Source organism: Notolabrus celidotus, chromosome 13 (genome assembly GCF_009762535.1).
Source record: "Notolabrus celidotus isolate fNotCel1 chromosome 13, fNotCel1.pri, whole genome shotgun sequence".
In the NCBI taxonomy this organism is placed as follows: Eukaryota; Metazoa; Chordata; class Actinopteri; order Labriformes; family Labridae; genus Notolabrus; species Notolabrus celidotus.
Genome location: NC_048284.1, coordinates 31,880,919 through 31,899,251, shown reverse-complemented (window position 1 = coordinate 31,899,251; position 18,333 = coordinate 31,880,919). Strand labels below are relative to the sequence as shown.

Sequence of the window (18,333 nt, the reverse complement as noted above, 5' to 3'; positions counted from 1 at the left end):
TGTCAATGTAGGGTCTTAGGCCTGACAGGTTATTTGTCAAAAACACGAGACAGTCCACATGTGAAGAGGACAGATCTCTTTTTATTCACTATGTTCCCAGCGGAGGAAAAGATGCGTTCAGAGCGCACTGAGGATCCGGGGACGGAAAGATTTCTCTCTGCCGTCTGCTTCACGCTGTGCATGTGTGACTCCTGTGACCTGTCCCTGACCTGTCATGCAGTGCGCCCGCTCGCAAAGCAACCGCCAATGTGTTTTTTCCCACAATCAAATATTAATTTTCACAATCGAATCTCCGTTTTTTTTAAACATTCGAATATATATTCAAATTTAGAATATTCGTTGACAGTCCTATTGTACAGTGGCTGACTGCCCTCGCTGAAAAAGTCATCATCTGAGAGGAAAAGATCCAGAGACTCACTGTCCTCCTGAAACTGTTTTTTCAGCTCATTTTCACAATTAGCAGCAGAAACGTGGTCTTGAGTAATAAGTTGGTGCGCATCAGCTGGCCACTGTACCGCTGCATCAGATGTGTGTTTTCCGTCTGAGTTGCGACATCACTCTTATTTGGAGAACACTGTACACTTACAGACTGCTGTGTTGACTGATCGGGGGAATCGTTGTCAGCTTCCTCTGTGATCGTGATCGTGATCGTGATCGTGATCGTGATCGTGGTCGTGGTCTTGGTCCTGCACCTGCCGATGGTTTGCCATCAGAGGCTACATCTGCAGGTGCGGGATGTTGACATCCCCACAGGAGCACATCCAGCGTCTCCTGCCTATGGCGTTTCCTCGAGCGGACTTCACTCTTTTTTTCCCGTGGGCATTTTGTCTGTTTATGAACGAAAACTGACGGCACAGCATTTGGCTTCAGTCTCCGTTAATAACTAGCAGCACCTGTGAGCTCTTTCACCAGCGTGGGTCGGCTAAATGCATCAAATGCATCTGGAGTGAAGTGGCGAGAACATAGCCGCCGGTCCTTCGGAAGTTGTGTACGTCCACGAGCAATTTCCCACTCCTTTCTTCTCTTTGTGTCTCTTGGAAAGCTGTGTAGACTTACACCAGTCCCCTTGTTTCCCTTCGACTGGATATTACACCCAAACGCACCACAGTGTGGCATTATTATGGTTTTCACGCTCCTGAAAGCCAGCGAGTAAACACGGCGAAAACCAGAGGCTCTGCACGATGCAACCATTACAAGTCATCAACCCAGCATGCATTGCGCTAGTAAAACAATGGCTGCGCTCGTAGGTTAGAATATGTGTTATAAATTTCACTTTTTAAAGAAATAACAATTCTTCATGTCTATTTAACAAAGCATTCTAGTATGAGACAAACATTAAAGCAGATTTATGCCTATTAGTCCCCACAGTCGGGGTTCCTTTTAAGGTGGGGCTGCTGTAGTAAGAGGTGCAATTTTTTTTTCTTTTTGCATTTGCGTTACGTATGCAACTGATAGGCTATCGCACACATACATTTTATTTTTATTTATCTGGTTTGAATACAAGCTTTCAAGAGAACTTTTCATTCTAAATTCACATCAATAACAAATATAATACAGGCTACTATAATATGTATCAAATGCCCGACTTGCAACCATAGACTGTATAAAATATGGACGTAGTATCCGTGACGTCACCCATCTGTTTCTGAATCGCTGTTTTGAAGCCAATCGGCAGCGGCAGCCATATTGCTTCTGTCGAGCCAGTGTGACATACAGAGGCGGGCTTTGAGCCTCCTAGCCAACAGCTGCAGTGTTCCTGCAGGCAGCTGTGCCTCTCATTGGAAGAGTAGTAATATCTTCGAAATTGACGCGTTACAAAAAAATTCACCCCCCTCACAGTGAGAGGACATCGAGAAATGAGCTATTCAGACTACACTCATCTTTTGTACCAGGCTGTAAACATGTTTATTAGTGCTGCAAAGATCGTCTTTTTCCCATTCATGTGTATGTGACTTCCGGTACTTCCGGAGCCAGCCTCAAGCGGATCCTCGATGAACTGCAGCTTTAAACACTTCCGCATTGACTCATATTTTTAGACCGGAGGTTGCTGCTTGCTTGCAACCTCCATACCCTGTTGTACAGCAAAGAGCATACAAGCCAAACCTGGTAAAACAGACCCAAAAGGCTGTAGCGTGCATTGAACAGAACTTATCCAAATACCTTCAGTTTTTAAGCACGCACACACACAGGGCCCAGGCATCGGGTTATTTTAAAATGAATAATTATTTAAAATTGCTATAATTATTTCTCAAATCTTCCTCAGGCATTACATTTTCAGAATATGACACAATTAAAATAATTTAAAAAACTGCTTTATTGCTTTAATTAATGTATTTATTCAATGAATTTATGCATCCAGAAAAGATTGTGTGATGCCTTTTCCAACAGCACCCCTACCTCCCACGGCCATGGGTCTGTGTTCAGGTTTTTGGATTCATGTAAACATTTGTGAATATGTTTACATATTTGTAGATATGTTTATGCATTTGTGAATCTGTGAACGTATATGTGAATCTGTGTAGGCTACGTATTTGTCAGTCTGTATACGCATTTGTGGATCCTAATACACATTTACAAATACTTTTGCAACAATAATAGCTCCATACCTACAGTTATTAGTGATTTAAAAATCATACAACCCCACTTCATAAACACTGAAATATCCCTTTAATCTCTGGTGGCTCCTTTTCAGATATGACCCAGGCAGAGCGCCAAATAACACAAACACAATCAGCTGCTAAAAGGAGGAAATGAGCAAAGTAAAGTGAGCTGAAATGAACCCCACCACCCCCACACGTTCTGACGTAACCTTCAAGCAGCTACAGTTTACTTTCACTTTCTCGTGTCGTCAGGTTGTTTACTCTGCAGCTGAATCCACCAGTTTAAGGTAAGCAACTCGTTTAAAGTTGTCATTTTTCACACGTTATTTCTGTTTTACTACAAAAGGAAAAAGTTAAACTCCATCCAGACTCTGAACTCGGAGTTTATGGTGAACTGTGAACGGAGTCCTCTAAAATCTGCTCTGAAAAATAACTGCGTCACATTTGATCACGTTTTGAGTTTGATGGGTAAACAGGATTAAAGTCGGTTTATTATCAGTGTTTAACATGGAGGCGGTAAGAGGAAGCACTCAGGGGACGGCGGAGAGCAAAACAAAATAAGTTTGTTACAAATTCAATAACTTTACTGTGACTTAGAGAAACACACACCCGGAAATGTGTCACTTCCTTGTTTGAAGAAACAGAAGTACAGTAACCGATTACAGGGAATTGTTCCATGTTATTCAGACTGTCGGTGTTTTAAAGGATTTGTGTTTTAAAGTAATGTTTAATCTTATAGTCTGGTTGTTTGACTTTGTTCTCAGTATATTATTTTGTCTCCCTCTCCTCTCTGCTGTTCAATTCGGAGAGGAAGGCATTTACATTTGACTTCCCTACATGTGTAACTTGCCAGGGGAAGATTTAAAGAAAGAAAATTAATAACCGATAGTTTTAAAACTGTGGTGTGCTGTTATTCAATAATCTAGCCTGCAAAAAAGTCAAAAGAAAACATTCTTCATGTGAACACTATATCTAATTCTCTTGATTCAAATAAAAATGCCATGAACGCAAAATAAAGGTCTGCATTGCACTATTACGACCGTCCCTGAATGCACCTGCAGTAACATGAGCTCTGGACCTCTGGACAAACAGTCAGCTCACGGCACTCTTTGATGCCAAGGAGTTGATCCAAACTTACTAAATGTGTCTGATGTATCACCAAACTGGATTAAATCAAGCTGTAGACGTGGAGCTTTTTACGGTGAGAGCGGCAAAGACGTCAAATATTAAACAGACGTCCCCCGGTTGTGTCTTTGTCACTAACGCACACCGGGGGGGTAAAAACCCTCAATGAAGAGGAGACTGGTTCACACAGCACACCTGCTGCAGGTAGAGACCAAGCTAACACTGCACCCCTCAGATAATAACTCAGCCTGTCACAGGAATGCATAGCTTTCATTTCTTAAGATTAGATGCACAGCGGGGAAAATATGAACTCTTAATGTCCGACGGTCCGCCACTAAAGTTTTCATCTGAGTTTGTATTATCAGTGATGCACTTGAGCTCGTCATAGTCTCGTTTTCGTCTTGAAAGACCGAGTTGTAGATGAACATTGATCGTATCGTTGTGCTGTGATGTGTGTATGTGAGCGCACGTGTTTGTGTCTGTGTGCGCATGGAGCGGAACGCTGCATGTGATACAGAGAGCAGATGATCATAATGACATCCCGTCATGTAAATAAGAGAAATAACAGAAGGATATTTAGTCTGTTTAATAAAAGAACAAGTTTAAGACCTGATCTATAAAAGAGGTAACCCTCAATTACTTCTGCTGTGATCTGGCGCTATATAGAAAATACAATTTACTGAACTTCCAAGGAGGGCGGGGGCCGCTGTTTGGGGGGGGTCGGGGGCGCCCCGACCCCCCTGTATAATGGTAGGGGAAACACTGAAACCAGTTTAAACCATAGACTGTAAATAAAAACCGATAGTTTTAAAACTGTGGTCTGCTGTTATTCTATGAAACTAGAATAGAAACCAGTTTAAACTGGTTTTAAGTGGAGGCCTCACAGGTTCAGCCTCCTCTTCATAACTCCAGACTGTACAGTTTTGTTCTCATAGTATTTTGCTTTTGACAAGTTCATAGTTGATGTTTAATTTTAGGAGATGGTTTATAAAACTCTTTTATTTAAAGAAGAATCTACATGTTGTCCATAGCTGTGGGTGACAGTGGGCACTGTGTGGATGATCAGTGGCGTACTCAGGCTGTTTGAGGGGCAGGGGCAAAAAAGTGGAGGGGGGCACCTCTTTTCAAACCCCTGGTACTCACAGTTTAGGGTGAATTTAAATGTACTGATGCAGAGGTAACAAGAGGGGGGTTTGGGAGTCCTCCAGAACATTTTGAGCATTTAACACTTAATTCCTGCATCATGGTGGAAATTGAAAAAAACTATTGATATATTTCTGTATTATATGATTAACATAATATAATTTTCTACAAGGGCATCCAATGAGCCCTTTTTAAAAAAATGTAATTCACTAGAGGGGCATCCAAAGGGAATTTTTCTACATTAAGTTCAACAGAAGTTCATCCAGAGGGCAGATTTGTATGCAGCTTTCCACTGAAAGGGCATCAGACCAGGGACATTTCAAAGTTAATTCACCTTATTTCTGTGTCCGGAAGTAAAGCTATTCTGTACTTCTGCATTTTGTGCCAGACATCTGGTACATAATATCTGTCGTTGCGTAGCTTGACAAATATCTTCAGAAACGTCTTTGGAATATTTTCAAAGTTCAATTAAAAGCTGTAATGGTAACTCGTTGACACATCCGGGCAGTGTTAGAGCCTGGGAGGATGACATGAAGAAGTGTCCTAAAATTACTTACAAGGATAATTGATAATTGATTGATATGATGTGTAACTTTAAAAGCACAGAGGCGTGCTAAATAACTGTGTTGATAGATCAGCTCAGCATATGATTCTGATCTGCCCTACTGTGACTCTGATCTGTCAGAGGCAAGTAATGAACTAGAGAATATTAGAAACGAACACGATGGTCTGTTACGGTTTTGACATTTAAGGTGGCTTGATTGATACATGACATGAGTAATGTGACAGAAAATATTCCACCTTAAAATTTCCACTACCTGTCAAATAGTGACCTTATGCCATACACTAGCAACACAATGAATGTACTTTAGTCTAACTACTGTAGTAAAAACAAAAAGGCTGCAGAGCCTCCCTTATTTTAGCTATCGCTGTTATCTCTACCTGAATGATCGGGACCCCTGACTGACACAGGTTTAACTTTGAGTTCAGTTTAACAAACCAGAAAGTGTTTATTGATTTAAGTGTTTAATCAGTAAATTTTTTTACCTCTGATTTATATTCATTTCCTACACAAAAGGTCACATAATATTCACCAGAATGCAGGAGTTAAGTGTTAGATGCTCAAAGTTGCAGTATGAGTGGTTTGAATGGAAGTGCTCTTTCTGTTTTCCTCACCTCTGCCTCTCAAACAGCCTGAGGACACCACTGTGCAGTCTTATGTCAAATCCACGTGTTATCAAAATAAGTGCATGTGATGAGGTCCATGTCTCAAAAATCTCACTCCAGCCAGACTCTCAAAGTTGGCAGTCCTGTCGTATGTTGCTTCACGTCCACATTACAGCTCTGTTTCATGATCAGTGATCGTAACACTCCTCTACTAAGAACTTCTTTTGTTTGTACCAGCTGTTATGACAACCTCTGACGGCACACTCACACTTCCTCTTTTTGCGTTCATTCAACCGCCGAAAATAAGCTGAATAGCGGAATCCAAGAGGGCCCTTTGGCACGGTTTCTTAAATGTTCTGTATTATTTGCAGACTGTACAGTATGACAGCTGATAGAAAGGATGTTTTCAGCTGATGTTTGATGGATGGTTTGTGTTTCCCCTGCAGATGAACGTGTGTGTGTGAGCTGAATCAGCAGAATGAGTCAGAGGTGAGACCTGAATCTTTACTTGTCCATGAGCCAAATTACTCATCATCATTATTCATTATTCACATTCACAGCTCTTTGTGTGTGCTGGAGGTGGAGACAGAGGATCCAAAATGCAAAGAACACAAGACATGGCACACAAGGGACATGACTACAGATAACAAAGGAAGAACAAATACCAACACTGATTTCCAATTTCTGTCTCCATCAGTTTTTGTTGCTAGAACAATGTTTGTGTCCACTAGGCTGAAATCTGCTCGCAAGTACCGGCTCTGTTTTCCACTTCAAATCTTCAAAGCAAAAATTGCCCATAAATTCCCACACACCCATCTTTTCTCCTTTTCTCTCTTCGTTTTTGATGCTCCTGATTTCTGTCACAGTCCACAGTGAAAGGAGGAGGTGGTTAGCAGGAGAACTTTGGAATGCACACGGGAAAGGGTCAAACCATTTTTACATGAATGGTGGTAAAAATGTTTTTGACCACTATGTAACGTAAAATTAGGAAAGTAGAACCCCAAACTGAATCTGCTTCCCTGGTGGTCTACTTATCTGTCTTATAGCACCAAAGGCAGACCAGCCTCTACTGCTCCTAAATCTCAGCCTGGACCTGATCCTGAGCCAGGACCCGAGTCCAGCTGTGTGTCCTTGAAGAGCGACCGGTCAAATGACCGCTTCATTAATTTCAAAGGACCACAGTCCTCTGCTGCAAAGAGGTAAAGTGTTAAGTACATTAAAATGTCATTGATTCATGTTTTAACTGCTCTTATCTCCAAGAAGTTTTATTGATCCTGTTTATTTGTTTATTTTTCATGCTCTTCACTGACTTTTTAATTTCAAATATTGCTTCCTACTAGAGGGGCAATGGATCATCTATCACAACTCCCTTCAGCACATGATCCATGGAAACTGAATTTTTATCATCCCAAAGCATCTCCATGCATCTCAGTAACATGCTTCCCACTAGATTATTCAACAAACTTTCATTCAACATGATACATTAATATGATATGGACTATTTCAGAATTGCTTTTACAGTAATCTTGTGTTTGTGTATTATTTATGTTCTTAATTTTTACTAACTCAAAGCATGCATGGGCCAGCCAGACTTATGCACTCAGACATTCATCTCTGGAATGATCTAATTGGTTTGTAAAAGAGGCGAGTGCTTTGAGACACAGTCAAAGTTTCAACTTCTTATCATACCTGTTGTTACATTTCTCATTGTCCACTGATCACACGTGGTTCAAACCATGCAGGGGGGTCTGAATGGATCACAGATCAGCTGTAATCTGTTGCACCAGAACTTGATTTGGTTTATTACAGCAGACTTGTAATTCAGTGCAGAGGGAACACTGTGTTGTGTTTGTAATGTTAATGATCCTAGGTGGGGGTAACAGGTATGTCATGGAAACAGTTCAACCTTTTAAATGACAGAATACTGACATCAAATTTTTTGGAAGTACTAGAAATGAAAATTGAAATCCAGTTTATCTCCTCCCCTGTATTAGCTATTACATAAGTAGAAAAGTACATAACAGAAAATTGAGGATGTGATGGAGATCCATTGAGAGGCACTGTGTTGGTCAATGTGTAAAATACACAGTGACAGTCATGACTAACATAAGGGTGGAAATGTTAGATGACTGAAAATGTGATCTCTGAGTATTGTAATCTGTTGTGCCCTTGCCCTCACTGCCCAGTACTTCCATTTGACTTGATTCCAGTTTTCACAAGTGTTGAGGTCTATCTACAAGATGTAAATGAACCAATAACACATGCATGAAATAATTCAGCTTTGTGTTCCAGTCAACTCGAAAATAGTTACCATTTCTCAGGTGGTCTTTTCTCTGTCTTATAGGACCAAAAGGAAATCAGAATCTGCTGGACCTGATCCTGAGCCAGGACCCGAGTCCAGCTGTGTGTCCTTGAAGAGCGACCGGTCAAATGACCGCTTCATTAATTTCAAAGGACCACAGCCCTCTGATGCAAAGAGGTAAAGTATTTATAACATTAAAATGTCATTGATTCATGTTTTAACTGCTCTTGTTTCCAAGAAGTTTTATTGATCCTGTTTATTTGTTTATTTTAGAATCATGCTCTTCACTGACTTTTTAATTTCAAGTATTGCTTCCTACTAGAGGGGCAATGGATCAGTTGATCCAGGATTAGTGTTGACCCCCCATCACAACTCCCTTCAGAACATGATCCATGGAAACTGAATTTTTATCTTTCCAAAGCATCTCCATGCATCTCAATAACATGCTTCCCACTAGATTATTCAACAAATTTTCATTCAACATGATACATTAATATGATATGGACTATTTCAGAATTGCTTTTACAGTAATCTTGTGTTTGTGTATTATTTATGTTCTTAATTTTTACTAACTCAAAGCATGCATGGGCCAGCCAGACTTATGCACTCAGACATTCATCTCTGGAATGATCTAATTGGTTTGTAAAAGAGGCGAGTGCTTGGAGACACAGTCAAAGTTTCAACTTCTTATCATACCTGTTGTTACATTTCCCATTGTCCACTGATCACACGTGGTTCAAACCATGCAGGGGGGTCTGAATGGATCACAGATCAGCTGTAATCTGTTGCACCAGAACTTGATTTGGTTTATTACAGCAGACTTGTAATTCAGTGCAGAGGGAACACTGTGTTGTGTTTGTAATGTTAATGATCCTAGGTGGGGGTAACAGGTATGTCATGGAAACAGTTCAACCTTTTAAATGACAGAATACTGACATCAAATTTTTTGGAAGTACCAGAAATGAAAATTGAAATCCAGTTTATCTTCTCCCCTGTATTAGCTATTACATAAATAGAAAAGTACATAACAGAAAATTGAGGATGTGATGGAGATCCATTGAGAGGCACTGTGTTGGTCAATGTGTAAAATACACAGTGACAGTCATGACTAACATAAGGGTGGAAATGTTAGATGACTGAAAATGTGATCTCTGAGTATTGTAATCTGTTGTGCCCTTGCCCTCACTGCCCAGTGCTTCCATTTTGACTTGATTCCAGTTTTCACAAGTGTTGAGGTCTATCTACAAGATGTAAATGAACCAATAACACATGCATGAAATAATTCAGCTTTGTGTTCCAGTCAACTCGAAAATAGTTACCATTTCTCTGGTGGTCTTCCTCTCTGTCTTATAGGACCAAAAGGAAATCAGAATCTTCTGGACCTGATCCTGAGCCAGGACCCGAGTCCAGCTGTGTGTCCTTGAAGAGTGACCGGTCAAATGGCCGCTTCATTAATTTCAAAGAACCACAGTCCTCTGCTGCAAAGAGGTAAAGTGTTAAGAACATTAAAAATTTCATTGATTCATGTTTTAACTGCTCTTATTTCTAAGAAGTTTTATTGATCCTGTTTATTTGTTGATTTTAGAATCATGCTTCTCACTGACTTTTTAATTTCAAATATTGCTTCCTACTAGAGGGGCAATGGATCAGTTGATCCAGGATTGGGAACTCCCTTCAGCACATGATCCATGGAAACTGAATTTTTATCTTTCCAAAGCATCTCCATGCATCTCAGTAACATGCTTCCCACTAGGGCTGAATGATTTTAGGAAAAGATGTAAGTGCAATTTTTCTGGCAGATATTGTGATTTCAATTCGATTCATGATTTTCTTCAAATCAAGCATCAGTGAAATAAATTAATTAGCACCAACGCACACACACACACACACACACACACACACACACACACACACACACACACACACACACACACACACACACACACACACACACACACACACGAAAACACACAAAAACACACAAACACCCTTACACTTACCAATTCCAAGATGCAGCCTGTGTCCAACACAGTCAAACTAAGAGACGGTTTGGTCGTTCTGCTTGACCACATATCAGTAGTTGTGGCTGCTCCACATGTTTCAGCTCTGTTAACACTTTTTCTTTACACTCCTCGTACAGCTGTGGGATGGTAACCTGGTTGAAGTAGGTGTGGGAGGGAATCCCATATCTATCTATTTTAAACAAAATAAAAGACTTCTGTTTACTTCATTTAAGTTTACTTTAAATACAATTGACAGCAACAAACAAGGTTTGGTTTTGTCTTTGCTGCCTTTCTTTTGATTCGCTTGGAGAGACTTTTCACTCCTTCAGTTTGGTTTTGGTCATCGTTAGTTTAACTTTCACTTTATATCAGAGTATAAACTGTGTTTCTGTTGCCTGTGATCTCAGGAGAGGTAGGAGGTCGTAGCTGAGCAGGATTATTTTGTTAAGCCTTTTATTTTGATAAATTTGACATTTTCTATTTTCTAATATTTGTAGTGTTTGTATCTGTTGGGTTATAGGTGTTGACTGTGGTAATCCTGTGGCAGGTATTTAGCTGTGCCCTTCTCTCAGTGTGCCTCCAGAGTTTGTTATTGAATGTCTATTTATTGTTTAATTAAATAACTTAGCAGACATCTCTGGTCACGGGCACACACACAGTCTCTCTCCCTGTCGTCTGTCTCATTCATTAATGCATGGATGCAGGGGCGTGTCTCTCACCGGAGCACTGCAAAAGTCACGGTTGTAACAGTTTGGAAAACATGAATGAATTGAGAAAGGGGGGTTCTCTCTTATCCCAGCAATGACAGGGACACAGAGAGCATCAGTGGTGGTCTCGACCGGTCTTGATATAAAATACGGAGTCCACCCAGTCCGAGACCGAGACAAGACCCGAGTAAATACGCTTTTGATTCCGAGACGAGACCGAGACCTTAGATAAGCGGTCTCGAAACCAAGACCGGTCTCGAGTACTACAACACTAGTGTTTTCGCTGGATGTTGCAACTGTAGCGCGACAGGTTTTGCACAGTACCTGTTTCTGGTGCACGTCTGCAGCCTCAGACCCAAAATACTCCCAGATGACCAACGTGCTGTTTTTCTTTGGGATTAAATCTCCTAACTCCACTTCTGGTTCCGCTGAAGCCATTTCAAAAAGGAGCAGATTAATACTGATTGGTTAGCATGACCTGTCCACGAGCAGCATGCCGCTTCTGATTGGTGAGCTTGGCAGGATGGCAGGGAGACGGCATGTATGTGTAAAATAGTTGACACAACAGATCCTGGGTCAGTCAGGAGCGCTGTAAAAAAACTCAGCTTTGGCGATCACAAGATCGCGCTGTCTGAAATCACAATTTTGATCAGAAATCAATGAATCGTTAAGCCCTACTACCCACTAACATTATTCAACATAAATAAAGTAATATGATATGGACTATTTCAAAGTTGCTTTTACAGTAATCTTGTGTTTGTGTATTATTTATGTTCTTAATTTTTACTAACTCAAAGCATGCATGGGCCAGCCAGACTTATGCACTCAGACATTCATCTCTGGAATGATCTAATTGGTTTGAAAAAGAGGCTGTACAGCTGTAATCTGTTGCACCAGAACTTGATTTGGTTTATTACAGCAGACTTGTAATTCAGTGCAGAGCGAACACTGTGTTGTGTTTGTAATGTTAATGATCCTAGGTGGGGGTAACAGGTATGTCATGGAAACAGTTCAACCTTTTAAATGACAGAATACTGACATCAATTTTTTTGGAAGTACTAGAAATGAAAATTGAAATCCAGTTTATCTCCTCCCCTGTATTAGCTATTACATTAGTAGAAAAGTACATAACAGAAAATTGAGGATGTGATGGAGATCCATTGAGAGGCACTGTGTTGGTCAATGTGTAAAATACACAGTGACAGTCATGACTAACATAAGGGTGGAAATGTTAGATGACTGAAAATGTGATCTCTGAGTATTGTAATCTGTTGTGCCCTTGCCCTCACTGCCCAGTACTTCTGTTTGAATTGATTCCAGTTTTCACAAGTGTTGAGGTCTATCTACAAGATGTAAATGAACCAATAACACATGCATGAAATAATTCAGCTTTGTGTTCCAGTCAACTCGAAAATAGTTACCATTTCTCAGGTGGTCTTCCTCTCTGTCTTATAGGACCAAAAGGAAATCAGAATCTGCTGGACCTGAACCTGAGCCAGGACCCGAGTCCAGCTGTGTGTCCTTGAAGAGTGACCGGTCAAATGACCACATCATTAATTTCAAAGAACCCCAGCCCTCTGCTGCAAAGAGGTAAAGTATTTATAACATTAGAATTTATGTGATCCATGTTTTAACAGTAGTTTTTCCAGAAGATGATTTGATCAAATCCTCTTCTTGAAACAGTGTTCCTCCTCTCTTTCAATAATTCAACACACTGTGTCCTGGTTTAGCTATATGACCTGATGTGTTCAAGTAAAAACATAAAAATAATTGAACTATGACAGAATGAAAATACATTTGTTGACCAATCTTAAACTGCTCTCTTCTGATGCAAAGTGACTACTATATGAGTTTTAATCCCTGGTGGTCTTCTCTTTGTGTAACAGGCCCAAAAAGAGACCAGCCACTACTGGACCTGAGTCCAGCTGTGCTTCCTTGGAGAGTGACCGGTCAAATGGCCGCTTCATTAATTTCAAAGGACCACAGCCCTCTGCTGCAAAGAGGTAAAGTATTCTTTTTTTTTAGAGATATCTTTGTTAGCTTTAACTTTTAAGAAAATGTACAAAAACAAATAATGAATGGACATTGTTGCCACCACAAAAGCCATACCAAGAGTTGTACCAATGAAACAGATACATGTCTGAAAGTCTGTGCCTTCTTCCTTTTAATATCATTGAAGAGGGAGTCCAATATTTCAAACACCACTGAAGTTTTTTCCATTTGCTAGTAAACCAGCTGGCTTCTTCTACTGAAAGTACTCATTACTGTGTTGTGTTTATGCTAGCCCAAGTATATGCTATCCCAAGTGTATGCTAGCATTAGCTCATGTCATCACGGGCTTAATAGCTCGAGTACTTCAGTTTTAGCTTGTATGAGCATTAGCCCAATGGAGTCAGTGAGCAGCTGAGAGGGAGGAGGGATTGATATATAGCAACACTCTCACACACTCAAATAATGAGACAACTGGGTTTTAGCACTGGGACGATTGATGGATTGATGGATTGATGGATTGGTTGATTGATGGATTGGTTGATTGATGGATTGGTTGATTGATGGATTGGTTGATTGATGGATTGGTTGATTGATGGATTGATGGATTGGTTGATTATTTTGTTGAATTAGACCCCTTAGAGCAATCCAGAACTCAAACCAGCCCTCTTTGTGGATAGCATGACACATTATTTGGCCTTTCTGATCAAATCATTCAGTCTGCAGCAAGTGATTACTTTTACCTTTGCACATACGGCCCTACAGCACTGTGCAAATTACGGGGGTTCTAGGGGGGTCTGAGACCCCTTAATTGACACAAGAGACCCCCTGAAAGCCTACAAATGCCATTTGAAAGCATGTCACATGTGTTTTAACTGTGCTTCATATGGAAATATATATTTTGCCATACGACGGTCTACTGGGTTCATAGGTTCACGTATGCGCGTGTGTGAGCGCGTGCTCGCACGAGAGGGAAGCATGAGTGTCCTCTTTGGTTGCAGAGCAGAGTTGTTCCGTGGTCCTGTAGCTGTGTGCATCTTTAGCCTGGGTGATGTGTTTTTAAAGTGTGTATTACTTGTCTTATACTGCATGCTGTGTAAGACTTCAGCCTGATACTGGACAATGTTTCCCCTTGAAAGTCAAATTAATTTTATTTTCTGTAGAGCGCCAGATCAAAGCAGAAGTGATTCAAGGTTCCCTCTCTCATAGATCAGGTCTATATCTTGTTCTTTCATTTAACAGACTAAATATCCTCATGTTATTTATCTTATTTACATGACGGGATGTCATTTCTGTCTCTACATGGTCACGCGTTCACAATTCTCGGATTGCTCACGGCAGAGTTCTGCTCTGATACGCAGACGCACGCACGCACGCACGCACGCACGCACGCACGCACGCACGCACGCACGCACGCACGCACGCACGCACGCACGCACGCATGCAGGTTAATTTTCTGCAGACCAGCTAAATGAAGCCACATTAAATCACTTTGACGGACAGTGGGGGTCGTGAATCTTTGGCACCTATATTTTGGGGGTCGCAGGCTGAAAAGTTTGGGAACCCCTGCAGTAGACCACAACATTTGAATTAATCGTCTTGAAAAGTTGGTGGGTATCTCTGGACTTGCATTTGGCTGGCTAAAGTCTGTCCTTGAGAGAAGACATCACCTGTGAGGTACCCCAGGGCTCAATTCTGGGTCTTATAATTCGCCAACACAACGTCTCATTCCATAGTTATTCCAATGACTCACATTATATATACCACTAAATAATAACTATCCAAACTGCACAAGCTCCCTCGGAGACTGTCTCAAGGCAATCAAAAGCTGGATGTCAACAAACATTCTCCAGTTAAATAAAAACAGAACTGAAGTTTCAGTGTTTGTGCAGGACAATGCAATAAATCTAATGGTTCAAGGTCTGACAGACCTGTCATAGAAATGAAATGATATAACATTAGATGTGTGTGATTTTAACTTCAGTGAAACGTTTTCAATGGCAGTACCTGTTTTGATGCCGTTAACATTTTTTTACAATACAAGTGTTTCAATGCCAATGTTTCTTTTTTCAGTTTCAGGGTGTGTGTTCAATGCCAAATTTTATTTTCAATACCAAACATTAAAGTCATCGTTTTGGCTCCATAAACATCCAGACTCTCTTATAACTTCCAAATGACGAGGAGCAACAGACACATTATGTGCTGCCTACTCTGTTCTAAAAGGTGGAAGTCTTGAGCTTCAACATAGAACAATTAAATCTTAAAAAGACATTAAATCTTAAAAGCATGTTATAGTTAGTAATCAGTGAGGTGAGCTAAGGATCATACTGGTTAACATTAAATCTTAAAAAGACGTTAAATCTTAAAAGCATGTTATAGTTAGTAATCAGTGAGGTAAGCTAAGGATCATACTGGTTAACATTAAATCTTAAAAACATGTTAGAAATGTTGGAAAGTAATCTGAACTAACTTATAAGAGCAGTAAGGTAGCATGCTAACAAAAACAGCTGCTTCTGAAGCCCAACAGTCACCTCAGAGAGATTCTTCAGGACTGAGTTCATGGCCTTTTTACACACTTTAGTGTTCTATGTTTCAGTACTTTCAAGTAATGTTTTTAAGTAAGATGTACTGAAAATAAGTTAAAGGTTAAAATAAAGTTTGGAAGGCATAGATATCTGTTTTATTGTAATGTTAGAGTATTATAGATGAATAGATCATTAAATGTCTCGTGTTCTGATCACATCTCAGACACAGTTTGAAGTTTCAGCTTGTTTTAAAAAATGAAAGTGAGTACATTAGTTTGAGCACAGTGCAGCTTCTCTTTCTTTAATGTTTGAATGTAATCCATGCCTAACAACATTCATTTTGGCATTTTCCTGGTTATATCACTGTATTAAAGGCAGTGTGCTCTTCACATTGTTATTGGTGTTTCCAATACAATACAATTTTATATATGATACTACTCACAAGTTACTCTCTACTTGAGTTACTTATTTACTCTTACTCAAGTACTTATTTTTATGAGTACTCTTACTTCTACTTGAGTAACATCATTGTAAAGTAACAGTACTTTTACTTGAGTACTGTTTCAGTTTACTCTACCCACCTCTGACAGTGCCAGTAGGGATGTTAAAAGTATTAGCATGAACAGCAAAGTATGATAATTGACAGGTTGGTTTGGCAGTACAACTATGAGCATTGACAACTATAGTGACGATGATAGTTTAATGTCAAAGGAAACCATGTGGTCAAAGGAGTTACTCAACACTTGAACTCAATAGGTCTTTACCTTGTGTTTGCCTCTATGTGGAAAGAGTAAACGTGGACTAAATCATCATTATTCCTCCTCAGGGTTGTCCTGGAGAGCTCAAAGACAACTGGTGGTCAGTCTGCCCAGCAGGATCAAACAGACATGGAGTCTGTATTTATGGTCTGAACACTTCTTTTGAATCTGTTCTGTTGATTCTCCATGCTGCATTTTATTGACCAGCAGATCTGACTTTCATGATTCTAGCATAATTATGTCTTTTGTATAATAAATATTCTGTTCCAGGTGCTTGAAGACAACATTATCACTTTTGTGAGGAAGGAGCTAAAGAAGATCCGGAAGGTTCTGATTTCAGATTACCATGAAGACTCAGAGAGCGATGAGGGAAGGTGGGATGTTGAAGATGAATACCAAAGGAACTGGGAAAAGGCATTTCTTCAGATCACAGTGGACTTCCTGAAGAGAATGAAGCAGGAGGAGATGGCTCACTGTCTGCAGAGCAGTAAGACATTTTCTCTAAAGATTTAACTTGCTGGATAAATGGAACCATTATGGATTAAGGTGCAGCGGATCACAAATCTAAATGTTCAGTTTGGTTCATGGGTCAAAGACCACAGCTGGGTTCATTTTACATATCAGCCCCCCCCCCCCCCCCCCCCCCCCCCCCTAAAAAACACAGTGAATCAAAATTCCCCTCTATGTATCTCAATAACAGAACATTCCACATGTCAAAAGAAAAGCCTTAAAAAGCTTTACACAGCAAGGAGGACTAGTTCAATACTGCTTCAATATTGCTTTTACTTTAAAGGATTAGAAAAAGAAAACTCCTCCTCACTCTCAGCAGTGTCTGCATGTTCAATGATGCTTTGTCTCTGGCCAGTGGTTTGCAGGAAAGGACCAACGCGATGGGTTTTCTGTTTAAATTTATAAATAGTGAAGCTGTCTGTTTCAACTCTTCATTAGTAAATGTCTGAAAGCTTTTTTACACGGACTGTGCAGGCATCACGTTGCTGCCTCTGGTGTTTTCCAGTGTCTGTGAAAGTCTATAATGAGAATTACCCAATAGTTCTGTCAGAAAATGAAATTATTCTTGCTGTTTTTAATAAGCAGCTAACCTCTAATTGAAACTTGTCATTGTGCACCATGATGTTGACTTTTCCATTGATGCGTGGATCACACATGGTCCAAACTGTCATGACCTAACTGTGATCCGTTGCATTACTAATTACACTGAACAGAAATATAAATGCAACACTTTTGTTTTTGCTCTCATTTTTCATGAGCTGAACTCAAAGATCCAAGACTTTTTCTACGTACACAAAAGGTCTATTTCTTTCAAATATTGTTCACTAATTAGTCTAAATCTGTGTTAGTGAGCACTTCTCCAATGCCCAGATAATCCATCCACCTCACAAGTGTGGCATATTAAGATTCTTATTAGATAGCATGATTGTTGCACAGGTGTGCCTCAGGCTGGCCACAATAAAAGGACACTCTGAAATGTGCAGTTTTATCACACAGCACGATGCCACAGATGTTGAGGGAGCGTGCAATCGGCATGCTGACTGCAGGAATGTCCACCAGAGCTGCCCTTGAATTACATGTTCAACCATAAGCCGTCTCCAAAGGCGTTTCAGAGAATTTGGCAGTACATCCAACCGGCCTCACAACCGCAGACCACGTGACCACACCATCCCAGGACCTCCACATCCAGCATCTTCAGAGAGCTGCAGCAACAATCGGTTTGAATAACCAAACTGTCAGACACCGTCTCAGGGAAGCTCATCTGCATGCCCATTGTCCTCTTCGGGGTCTCCACCTGACTGCAGTTCATTGTTGTAATCGACTTGAGTGGACAAATGCTCACATTCAATGGGGTCTGGCACTTTGGAGAGGTGTTCTCTTCACGGATGAATCCCGGTTTTCACTGTACAGGGCAGATAACAGACAGCGTGTATGCCGCTGTTAGGGTGAGCGGTTTGCTGACTTCAGCGTTGTGAATGGAGTGGCCCGTAGTGGCGGTGGAGTT

The 18,333-nt window shown here is 40.5% G+C and overlaps 1 protein-coding gene across 1 annotated transcript; it reads left to right on the top strand.

The window, feature by feature from the left end:
* The first annotated feature begins 6,479 nt into the window (after nt 1–6,479).
* LOC117824626 (AF4/FMR2 family member 4-like) lies at nt 6,480–16,832 on the top strand. Its single transcript, XM_034700161.1, has 8 exons — nt 6,480–6,524; nt 7,082–7,234; nt 8,380–8,514; nt 9,691–9,825; nt 12,503–12,637; nt 12,934–13,050; nt 16,388–16,466; nt 16,590–16,832. Exons 1-8 carry the CDS (start codon nt 6,514–6,516, stop codon nt 16,830–16,832), a joined length of 1,008 nt encoding a protein of 335 aa, XP_034556052.1. The 5' UTR covers nt 6,480–6,513.
* The last annotated feature ends 1,501 nt before the right edge of the window (nt 16,833–18,333 follow it).

What these genes read in the sequence shown, in the direction of transcription:
- LOC117824626 (XM_034700161.1), top strand. An exon ending in CAGTCCTCTGCTGCAAAGAG is followed by an intron (nt 9,826 to 12,502) that starts GTAAAGTGTTAA and finishes TCTGTCTTATAG; the next exon opens with GACCAAAAGGAAATCAGAAT. An exon ending in ACATGGAGTCTGTATTTATG is followed by an intron (nt 16,467 to 16,589) that starts GTCTGAACACTT and finishes ATTCTGTTCCAG; the next exon opens with GTGCTTGAAGACAACATTAT.